General features: G+C 27.5%; 2 protein-coding genes and 1 non-coding gene across 3 annotated transcripts; 2 read left to right on the plus strand and 1 right to left on the minus strand.

Annotated features, from left to right (window-relative positions):
* Positions 1-327: 327 nt before the first annotated feature.
* On the plus strand, positions 328-411 carry Trnal-uaa. The gene has a single exon. It is a non-coding gene; the product is annotated as a tRNA-Leu (tRNA).
* Positions 412-3,222: 2,811 nt separating this feature from the next.
* Positions 3,223-5,247, minus strand: LOC113370214 (pancreatic lipase-related protein 2-like). Its single transcript, XM_026610892.1, has 7 exons — positions 5,205-5,247; positions 4,963-5,125; positions 4,702-4,850; positions 4,000-4,251; positions 3,668-3,856; positions 3,429-3,588; positions 3,223-3,313 (listed from the first exon to the last, which is right to left on the minus strand). The coding sequence occupies exons 1-7, from the start codon at positions 5,245-5,247 to the stop codon at positions 3,223-3,225; spliced, it is 1,047 nt and encodes a 348-aa protein (XP_026466677.1).
* Positions 5,248-9,826: 4,579 nt separating this feature from the next.
* LOC113370215 (basic helix-loop-helix neural transcription factor TAP-like) lies at positions 9,827-10,920 on the plus strand. The gene has a single exon (XM_026610893.1). The coding sequence runs from the start codon at positions 9,925-9,927 to the stop codon at positions 10,918-10,920; it is 996 nt and encodes a 331-aa protein (XP_026466678.1). The 5' UTR covers positions 9,827-9,924.
* Positions 10,921-12,252: the final 1,332 nt, after the last annotated feature.

The raw sequence follows: 12,252 nt of genomic DNA on the forward strand, positions 1-12,252 counted from the left end.
GAATTAAATTGACAAAATAATCACGTTTGTTGACTTTGTAAATAAATGCTGACTTGTAAACAAAGACGTCTGCAAGGTACAGTCATCGCTGAAACATTGAATGAAACAAAACAAAAAAAACGGTAAATGGAAACATATAATTTTTTATAATTATATATCTAAATCATTGTATAAAAATGGTCATTTAATTAAATTAACACATTAATGTAAAATATAATTCTTTATCCAATTAACCGAAATAGTCATACATCGAGTAAATTATACATTCTATGTATACGATATCAAAACAGCCGTATACATAGCCGTATTGATCTCATTTGTTCACGAGTCAGGTTGGCCGAGCGGTCTAAGGCGCCAGATTTAAGCTCTGGTTCCCGAGAGGGAGCGTGGGTTCGAACCCCACACCTGACATGATTTTTTTTATTTTTTTCCCAATGCATTTATATTTTTTTGCAATATAATATTAAATTCATCATTAATTTTACTTAAATTTATTAGTTATATACTATTATCAACTTTTTGTTGCGTAAGTTATAGTAATCCCTAAAAATATCGAAATGAAAATTTCTGCATATCTTTACATTTCAAAAGTTTCTGAAGATTTTGGCATACCTTAAGATAAAACGGATATGTATTATGTGTGTGTGTAATTTTTTATTTTAATTGCAATCTGTCTTTATACAAAAATGATACATGGATAATTAACATCTATTCTAAAAGGTTACTCAGTAGTAAGTCTTTTATACATCGATGAATAAGTTAAATTGAATTGCTGTCCTATAAGATATAAAAAATATAATAAATAAATAATACTAATAATAAAATAAATAAATTTACATAAAAAAATAAAATAAAAAATAAATAAAAATAAATTTAGAAGAAATTATGACTATAATAATTCGAGTTGGGCGCTTTCTTTTTTAGGAGTGTGTGTGTATGTATTCAAATTTTCACATTTTTCAAATGCTATCTCAACTATATTTATAATATTTTTATATCTGTTTTCTAACTTCATAGGGTATATGCTGCATAAATTTCAGCATCTCGAATTTTTTAAACAAAAACCCCAAAAAAATTCTCATGCTAAATTTTCGTTTACTTGTGATTTATTCGCCAACAATTAGGAGTATTGAATTAAATGTTAATTACCTATATTCTTGGTTAAATGGCAATTCTTCTACTCCTTGTTTAAACTCCTACAGCGCTTAAAACCTTTAGAATTTTATTAACTATATTTTTTTTGAAGTCGAATAACTCTAGAACTATATGAACTAAATCCGCAATATTTTTGTAGCAGCTTTCTAACTACTTTAAATTCCGAGCAATTAAAATTTTTCACCGAAAATCGGAAATTTATAGCAAGATGGTCTCAATTTGGAATATTTTTTTGTCCATGAAAACTTTAAACATTCGAAATAATAAAATGAATAAATAATGCTTATATGAAATAATTTGCTATCCACGAATTTAAAATGAGCAGACAAACTAATAGTATATATTTACTTTTATTATAAGTTAATTAGTAAATAATTTAAATAATGAATTATACTTAATTCAAATTTATAACTCGTGAAGAAACTAGTAAATTATTTAGTTAATTAATTATTTATACAATATTATTTATTAGTTTTAATACTTAATAATAAAATGAATGGATTATATTCGTTTAGAGCAATTTGCTATTGGCGATGGTACAAGTATGCTACAAAATAATAAAAATTATACGCGATTTCAGATATAAATTAATAAATTTATTATATTTTACTTTTATATATAAATCCTTCAGCAAATTCTTCTAAGTTATAAAATATCTATGAATTTCTGTATGTATGGCTAACTGCTATATAGGCGATAATATTCGTGGAAAATTGTGCACCTGGTATATTATATGATTACATACCTGCATAATTTAATTAAATTGATTAAAATTGAAAAATTTCATTACTAGATAACCTTTCAGAACTTGAATTCGATAATAATTATAACACATTTTTTTCTATATTAATGTTAATATTATACGGTCACATATCTCTAAAGCCTTCTTTGTTGAAGAGATATCCTAAAGAGAAAGATCGTACAATCATTTCAGTTAAAATTTAGATGAATTTGATTATATATGTTTGAATATTTTTATTGTCGATGATATTTTAACTAAATAAAAAAATGAATATTCAAGTATTTTTTACCGATTTGATCCGACTCGTTTTTAATTATATCTTTAGAATAAGTATTTTGTGATTTCAAATTGTTCTTAATATGTTGCTGGTTAATTTTTTATGACTGATCTATCTATTTAAAAAAAAACACTTTTATTCATTATTTACAAGTCCATATGTATTGAGAAAACGCAATGGTGCAATTGTTTTTAAAAACAGTATGTTTGGGCCCAAATGTCTTTATTATTATTTTTATTTTTGCATTTTTATGCAAATATTGAACACATTTTGTTTCTCACATATCATTTGTAAATCAAATATTTGATTAAAAGCCATAGGACACATTTATTTGCACAATTGTTTTATTAAATCCTGATTTGATTTAGTAATATTTGGTTTCCACTTGTATTCAGGCTTTATTTTAATGTAGTGCAGATAAGATATGAATATTTGCACATATTTCAATAACTCCATAAAAATAAATTCACCATAAAAATTGCAAGTTTGCAAAAATCGCAAAATTGCTATAAAAATTTAAATTTATATATAAAAAATATAAACATAAAATTAAATTTATGGCGATCAATATTGTTTCTAATAATATATAATATGAGTTTTTCATTTACCCACCATTAGGTTTTGTATATGTACACACCAACATAAAATAGAAATTTTAAACCCATAGTATTTTCTATTTGAAAAATATTTTTACTTAAAATATAATTTCATCATTGGAAACAGCATAGCAAACCATTTTCCTATCCAGTATTTTTTAGAAAAAAATGATGGCATCATTTACGAATTTATATAGTTATTTTCAAAAGGATTTTATATAAACTTGTAATTATTAATGTAAAAATCTAAATTTAATATATAACGCAATAAATAAATATTTTTTATAACTATGACATAGTAAGTAAAAAAGATTGAATTTGCTCTTTAGTAAATGTATTTCATTGAAATAAAATATTTTACAGTTCAAACACTGTTCTAGAAAACTACTTTACAATATCATAATCATATAAATTTTGTCTTCGTGTCCAATCAGGTCTTTTATAACGGTTTTCTAAACAATAATGGTACTGGAATCTCCAATGGGTTGTCCTTTTGCAAATGGTAATTCCTTGTTAGTTTTGTTCAAGAAGATACCTTTGGCTCTGTAATATATTTCATGCCAATTAGTAAAAATAAATATTTCATTACGATGTATGAAAAAAATGCATCAACAATAATGATGATTTTGAATTATTTTACTTTTTGGATTACTCTTACTTATTGTGATTGGTTTCAACTCCTCTGAGTGTTCCCATTGGCATCATTTCATTGATAACGTGGCAAGTTCCATCAACCAGCTCATCATAACTTAAGCAATTCCATGACCAAAAAGCTGCCTTAGAGGACAAAGATTTCAGTAAAGTATTGGAACGAACGGCTATGGGAACAAGAGCCTAAAAATAAAAGGATATTATCATAAGGTTATGGTAATGATTGCCAAATATTTCAAATCTTACCAGCAAAGTCATTTTCGCAACCAACTTGTTTCTTGCCTCCATTGGGGTAGAAGTCAGCATGTCCCAAAGGTTCCAAAAATCCTAAAGTTCCACCGTTAGTATGAATGATTTCTACGTATTCTGCGCTGTTTGTATCGATACGTTTTTCGGGGTTGCTGATTGAGAAAAGAGGAAGAGCAGGGTCCAAACCTGAATGAGACCAAAAATAGAAGTTTTTTAACTATTTGCAGCTAGAAAATCAAATACTGTAAAAAAACGAGGCGGGTATTGAAACTGGAGCTTCTGATAGTTGACAATCTATCTATCATTTTACTATTTCTTTTTTCGCCTACCTACAACCGTATGGATTTTTCCACTTTTTACATTTCTTCCAGCAACTCCAACAACGTGAGCTCCAAGACTGTGTCCTGCCATGTGGACATCGTTGGTCTTGATTCCTGCATTTTCTGCTAAGAAGTCGATCATTTCGGCAACTTTTAGGGCAGTTGGAGTCACTGCGTTTACTGCACTGATGTAGTTGATGGTGTTGGAGGATGCAGTCCAATCTACTACGATTACGTTGAATTCTCCTTGTTCGAGGTAAGCTGCATGGTAAAATTAGTAAACTTGATTTATTTGTTTTTTTTTTCGAAGCGATATGAAAAACTTAACTGGCGTTATTACCACCTATAATTTTTTTCTGGCACTGATTAACCTCAAAGAAACCTCACTTTTGCGGTGTTCATACTTCTGAATATGTTTCGATTTTGTTCATAATAAAATATATTATATTTACAAAAGAAGTTTAGAACTTGTGCACAACGGTGTGCATCCATGCGTTTTAATCCCTTCATCCCCTAGTATATTCAACCCATATATAAAACCAAAAACATTTTAGATATGGTTATTTATTTTTGTTCTCAGTAAAAAATAATTGATATTGAAATTTAATTAAGTTGAATATTATTTTCAAGGAACGAATCTTTCTATTTTCTTATGTGACCTTGAATGAAGAAAAGTTTCTGGTTTGATATTGATTTGGAAAGTTTTATTACCTTCACGTATGATACTGTTAAAAGGATTGTCTTGTTCAGACATCCAACCATGTACTGTAAATCTTGTAGGATGAGCAGGATTAAAATTGGAATTTTTCAAATTTTCTTTGTCGCCCAATACCAAAACCTGGGCAGTATCTGGGTTTGACCTGTAGATAATTTATATAATTAGTTATCAAGAATATAATTATGTATTTGGTCTAATAATACATTATCTCATAGATTTTGGTGCTTTTTGGTTTTAGTGAAGTTATATTTTACCTTGTAAATAAATTGAAAATGACTGGTTTCTCAGTAGCCCTATTAGAAGGATCATCAGCTCCTTTTAAATTGATCAGATACAAATTTCCTCGACTGTCAGGGAAATACATAGTATCCTTACTTTCATAGGAAAATTCATTTTTGCTTAGAGGATTGCCAAATCCTGAAAAATTCACACCAATATTAACATGTTAAATAAATTTGAAATATGAGTTTAGCGTAAGATTATTTAGTTCTATTACCTCCAGCAATTAAAACGGCTGACAATACTACAAATTTGAACATTTCTGTATTTTAAACACTCAACTGATTTGTCCAGAAATAAAAATCGCTCTTTTTATATCATTTCGTTTATTGCAGGCGCCTATTATCAATTATAATGATTTATTGCAGTTTGATAATTATCTATTTCTTGTTGTAGCTTACTTTTTATTGCATTCTATATCTATATCATACGTCATAATATTTATGATGATAATAAAATATATAATTCCTTCTTCAGTATAGAAAATCGAGTTTTTATATTATCAATTTTTAATTTGATTCAAAAGGTAATAATTGATGTAGTCTGAAATAATCCTTTAAAACGTAATAAATCGATATCATTTAAAGTATTCTTGGATTAGTTTAATGTTTTTATTATACTGTTATTGGTTATACTAAAATCATTTTGTTTTCATCTTTTGCAATAAATCATTGTTAATTTTAAGTACAATATTGTTTACTTAGCGATATCTGTGAGAACAATATTTTTAATTCTTGCATCATAACAAAATCATAGAAGCTTTTTATTTTTTAATTTTTATTGCTTTTTTAATTTATTTTATATTTTATGCCATTCTATTAATATTTCACTTATTAAGTTCACGATTATAAAGTAATTGTGTTCAAAATGGAAGGTTCTGCGTAAGTAACTGTAACAAAGTGAAATAATTCAAGAATTTAATACTTGAATAAAATTGCATATTTTTTCTAAAACTAAAACATTTCTCAAATTACGCATTAAAGATTTTAAATTAGTTTGAGATATTCATTGCTTTCTTCTTGAAGTACGTAGATTGTGCAGTTCTGTAATTTTGAATCTACTATCTTAAATCTTTGAATTTAAAATTATTAATCACTAATTACTAAATTTAGTAAGCATTAGATCACATCGTAATCTAATATTGTCTAGGCGTTAGATACAAAAAATTGTCGATCTGTTTCTTATAACAATCAAAATCTCACTAATTTTGTCATTACCGACAAAATGGAAAAACTAAACCTAGTACCCACAGAAAACTTCTAGAGCCCACAGAAAATGTAACCAGGAAAATTAATTTAGCATATTTCCAATTTAAAAATTGATTCAAATTTTTTCTATGTACCGTTATCAAAATGTAAATCGGATTACACATGTTAAGTACAAGCATTTAGGGTGTACATGTATTTAGTTAGTATACTGTTCCATCTGAGCAGAAATAGGGGCTACATATCAATCAACTTTCAAAAAGTGTACCTTGTTCAAAATGTAACTATTGTATTCGCAAATGGGTTACTTGCGGAGGGATGGCCGATTTTAAAAATATTTGAACTTTGTAAGCCGAATTTAAAATACCGTGTTTAAATTCGCATTATCAACAACAATAAACTACAGCTTTGCTGTTAAAAAATATGTTATAACATTTTAAGACTAAAAGTATCTTTAGTTTTTTATCCCGGTGACTTAATTTTTTTATTTATGATAAATATTCAACAACAAACAACTAAATCTTTGCTATTAAAAAAAATAATAATATTTGAACTAAATAGTTGTTTATCTCGGTGACTTTAAATTGGTCTTATATTTTTTTATTCATGTTTAATTTTGACCAATTAACTATGTCTTTGTTATCAAAAACTATATATTTTATTCATTGTAGAAATGTGCTTCATTGCTGTTTCTCAAAAGTTTGTAATCTGGTCCTTTTTACCCCATAGTAAATTGAGACGGCCAGAGTACAAACAGGTCTAATATCTTATTTCAATTTTTAATAGAGTTTACAAAATAATAGCTACAGTATTCAACCAATACAAAATTATAATTTTTATGTACATTTTAGGTTCATCTTTTGCACAGTCAACACTCTGTAAATAACCTTGATCTGTATTTCGTCAAAAATATTTTGGAATATTATTAATATCCAGAGTTGGAATAACTATTTATTGAAATTCTCGCTTTTTTTACCTAGTTTACTTTTTTATTTGCTGTTTTTTACTTTTTACACTTTATTATTTTTAAACCCAAAGTATCTTTAGTTGTTCAACTCAATGACTTTGAACTACATTTATTTTTTATTCCGTTAATAATGTATAAATAAACTATTATTTATACATCAGTTTTAAAAATAATTTTACATGTTTGAATATTTTGGTATCAATTTTTTTGACTTAATCGAATTAATTGGATCATTATCACAATTTTTATCAATTCAAATGCGAGTATCCCTTACAATTAGCTTAAGATATCTAAGTACTCAAAAAATTCTAGAAATCTAAAAAAATATAGAAATTAAATATTTATAGCTTTACTTAAGAAAGCTATTTTTTATTTTTTAAATATTTTTTTTTTGTTACTGTAGTTATGAAAAAATTAAAGTTACTGGATCTATTATAAATCTACACTAGTTGTGAAATATATTATTACCATATTAACAAAAATATAAATTTATGTAAGAAAGATTATAATTCTATAATAAATCTAATCGTTTCCCAGTTTATTTTGAAGTCAAATGCCCAAATTGAAATTCTTGCTTTAGATATCTAAGTACCTGAAAAATCGCTATATTATATATAAATGTAAATAATATTATAAAATATATAGAAATTAAATTTTTATGGCTTCATAGTAAAAGTTCCAACATTTTAAGAATTATTTTTTTTATTCTATTATAAATTTACGCTAATTATGAATCGTTATTATACATATATATATATATATATATATATATATATATATACGATATTTAGTAGGCATACATACAAATATATATTAGTTCTGAATTTGAAGTTTACTTACGTTTTACCAGAGACTAGTAATGGGACAGAAAATAATAATTTTATAATTAATCTAACCGAGCCGCAGTTAATTATTGATTCTAATCATAAAATTGAATAACCCATATGTATGGCTCATTGAATAAGACTGCCACTACCGAGAAGAGAACAAATAAAATATAAGCCATAAAAAATGCAATAAATCTTTAGTATTTACACAGCGGATAGGGGTGAATCATTTTACGTTTCCGAAAGTCAACCCCTTTCCCATTTATGAAAACCCGTCATTCGTTTCGACCTAAAAAATTAATGTTATGAAAAAATGTCGATATATTGAAACTCTTTGTGCATTTTCGAATAAAACATATACACGCTTATTTTCCACGTATTTTACCGATAAATCAACGATTTGCGAAACATTATTTGGCAAATCGAATCAACGATCGCATTTGCAGAATCAGGGCCAAAAATCGGAAGAGTTGTGCAAACAGATGGTGTCATGTATGGCTCATTTTCAACGGGTTAAGAAAAATTACATAAAATTATATATCGAGCGAAAGTAATAAAACATATAGATCAACGTGTTATGTTTAATGGCCATATAGTATAGAAAATTGGAAAAATACTTATTGACAAAAAATGTAGTAAGCGTATTCATTCTTATGTATCTAAAACTAACGAATCTCATTTTGTTGAATTTGATAGTGTATTTAAATCTGACAAAACTCTTCAATTTAAAGTTCTTTTATTTCTAAATTTACGAACGCAAAAAAATGATTTGGTTTAAATTCGAATAGTTCTGATTACTTTTTTTATTCAAATCTATTTTTCTTTGTCTTTGATCACTTTTGGCCTAGCAATAATAAGTACACGATTTTTTTCTTTTTGAATAGTAATCAGAACTTTATATAAATATATATAAAAATGCAACCATGTACTTGACAATTATCTATCAGAATATTTTTTATTAGATTTTTCATCTCCCACTGATGACATATTATTATATTATATTGTAGAAATGCCCCCGAAAGGATATTTTTACTTACCATATTTTACTTAAATATATGATATCATATTTGCTCGAAGTGGGGCTATTGAACCTGAAAATTCTTACTAGACCACTTTATCTACCTAACTATCAATTATCTACCTGAAGAAATTTTTTATTAGGTTTTTTATCTAATACTGATGAAATATACATTGTAGAAATACCCCCGAAGGACTATTCTCACTTGCTAATTTGACTTAAATATAAATTTTCAAGCAAAGTTATATCATATATGCTTGATAACAAGCTGGCCGAGGTGGGGCTATTGAACTTGAAATTGTATGAGTTGGTCGTAACGGATTGTCAATAGCCTATGTATTGCTGTGGGATCAGGCGTTTTACACATAAAACTTAACATCATGTATATGTTATCAAAAAAGCATCATAAAGTTGCACTTAGGAAAAAATTGGAAAATGGATCGAACACCAAATAGCATTTGGACAGTTTGTGACTAGCAACTCATACATTTCCAGACTAGTAACATGAGACCCTGAGTCTTTTCCTAATTGCACTTGGCATATATAAATTATTCGTTTGCAATTTTAATTACAATAAGATTTATAAAGCTAAAATCGAAATCAAAATATATGTTGTGTGCTCATTTATGCACCCTAGATTTTAGTCGTCGACTAACGTCCACTGACTTCATAGAAACCTTTTATCACCCCCGTGCCGGCGTCCAATCAGATTCTATGAGGGTGACTATGGGCGGTTCCTCCCTCATATCAAATAGTGATCGTTCACTGCATCATAAAATCAGTACGGTAACAATCTTTGATACGAGCAGTGACTAAGTGAAATTTTTATTCTATAACAAAATTGCAAAAAATAACTGAAGTGTCTTGGGGTGTTTTGTTTACGTGATCGATCATTAGATGTTCTGCCAGGGTTCGGTGATATGAGTTGTTACAGCAGTTTCGAGGAGCGATCGTATGAGTTTGATGATGATTGTGAAACGTCTTCGGATAGTGGATTCGAGAAGAGCTATGAATCTATGCAGCTTTATACACCGACTAAGAGTTGCGATGAAGAACGCAAGCGTAAAATATTTGAGACGGAAATTTCCGAACACGCCTTTTCGCAAATGTCCAATGCTGTGACATCTACACCAACAAAATCAGGTGCTGATGGAGAGAAGAAAAAAAGGAAATACCCAACGGGAAGGACTCGTACTCCGAGAGCAAGAAGTCCTTCACACATTTTGCGCTTGAAGAGAAACCGAAGAATGAAAGCAAATGACCGGGAAAGGAATCGTATGCACACGCTGAATGAAGCTTTGGAAAAACTACGTTTAGCTTTGCCGACTTTTCCGGAGGATACAAAACTAACCAAAATTGAAACTTTAAGATTCGCGCACAACTACATATTTGCCTTGAGCCAATCTCTGGAATGTGAAGGTGTGATAGTGGACATGGAAAAACTTCAAAACTTTTCTTTGAGTGGTGAAAAAATCACAAAAGAGTTGTTCCATTTATTCTTAAGGCACGAACCAGACTCATACGGAAGGTACAACCATCAACCTATGTACCCTAACCAGCATATGCCCGTTATGAGCAATTACGAAGATCCAAGATACTCCTGGAATATGATAGGAAACACAGATAAAACATCCTCATGTGCATACAATCAAGGAGTTAGTCACATCCCTCAAGAACAAAGTTTAAACTACAGAAATCCAGAATTTCAACAGAATTACAATTTATTTAGAAATGCTTTTGAAACAGCAAGAAACAGTGGTCAAACAACGCAAAGTGTCGTGCCGTACCAACCACAACAAAACATAAGTTTCGATGAATCCAGTTTACATCAAGATAGCAGTTTTTACCAAAATAGTCCACCAGTTATAAATCACCATAGTTCAGAAGCTTACGGCTTACACACGGGGTTATTCTGATCAAAATTTTGTTTTATCGTTTTTCGTAATTTGTGTTATATTTACCATTTTTATTTTATATTGTTACAAGACAGATTTGTTATTATTAATAATGTAGGAAAGTTTTTTCTAAACCATAGTCTCCTTTGTTCACAAACTTCAATTTCTAATCATAAATAATTTCATTTCCCACTATGTGAAAAAGCTAATTTTCAATAATTTTTCCTAATTTTCGGTTTCATGTGCATGTAAGTTGTACACGGTATATTGTGATATTACATTATGCGATCTCTAAATATATAAAATAATACATATTTTCATATCATATATTGTGAATAGAATAAAATTATAAGTATAAGTAAAATATATTTTTGAAACGCACTGATAAAAATGTAGTTAATAGTCAATTAGTTCAGGTAAATTTCGGAATCTCACCCGCATATTTTTTTATATGTAATTAAAAATGTGTATATATTTTTGCTAAGCTATTTCAAGGCTCCTTATTTAACTGATTGAGGAAAACTCTTTTCAAATGCTTGTGTACTTACCTCAGAACCGTTTCAAAAGTTTTTTTTTTTTTAAAAAATCTGTTAAACAACGACCCTTATTTACATTATAACTTGAAATAAGAAAATATAAGTTTAATGCACAATTCATTTTGATCTCATTCCGTTGATTTAAAATACTAACAAAAATTGTGAATTAAATTTATGCGAAAACCTAAAATAATTCACACTTTTTCAATCAACGAGATAAAATCATGTGAATTGAAATTTTTGATATATATTTGTATATTTTTTAATATATACAAGTATATATTAATTTAAACTAAATTATATGAAACTATGCAACTCAAGATTTTTTACGAGTATAATCTAGTCCATATCATAATAAATCAAATATTTTTATGATAAATTTTATATATAAATTCTATATGTCGCCTTTAAAAAGTGCTATTAAAAACATGTAAATGAATTTTCATTCAATATTAAAAAAGATGATAAAGAATGAGAATTGAAATAAATATATTATGATGTTAATAAAATGTTTATGTGAAAATCAAATGTTTTATTTTCCACTTTATATTTATTGAACTAAAATTTAAATTTTTTTATAATAGACCAGTGCCCCGGTTTGAAAATCTAAAATGCCCAACATCTATAAATTATAATAAAAAAATTCAGCATTAATTTTTAAAAAATATATAATCAGTACTTCAAATAATACAAATATAATATAGTGTTGTTTAACAAAAAAAATTAACTTTAGTTAATTAGATAAAGCATTTTACATATTTGATAATAATATTTTTTATAAAATATTAGTTTAAAACGAAATCGATTTATCAATTTT

Source organism: Ctenocephalides felis, unplaced genomic scaffold, assembly GCF_003426905.1.
Source record: "Ctenocephalides felis isolate EL2017-DRISC unplaced genomic scaffold, ASM342690v1 CF-g0.4_SCAFFOLD_01492, whole genome shotgun sequence".
In the NCBI taxonomy this organism is placed as follows: domain Eukaryota; kingdom Metazoa; phylum Arthropoda; class Insecta; order Siphonaptera; family Pulicidae; genus Ctenocephalides; species Ctenocephalides felis.

What these genes read in the sequence shown, in the direction of transcription:
- LOC113370215 (XM_026610893.1), top strand. Translation starts at nt 9,925, where the DNA reads ATGAGTTGTTACAGCAGTTTCGAGGAGCGATCGTATGAGTTTGATGAT.
- LOC113370214 (XM_026610892.1), bottom strand. Translation starts at nt 5,247, where the DNA reads ATGTTCAAATTTGTAGTATTGTCAGCCGTTTTAATTGCTGGAG. An exon ending in AGCCGTTTTAATTGCTGGAG is followed by an intron (nt 5,126 to 5,204) that starts GTAATAGAACTA and finishes TGAATTTTTCAG; the next exon opens with GATTTGGCAATCCTCTAAGC. An exon ending in AAAAATCCATACGGTTGTAG is followed by an intron (nt 3,857 to 3,999) that starts GTAGGCGAAAAA and finishes GGTCTCATTCAG; the next exon opens with GTTTGGACCCTGCTCTTCCT.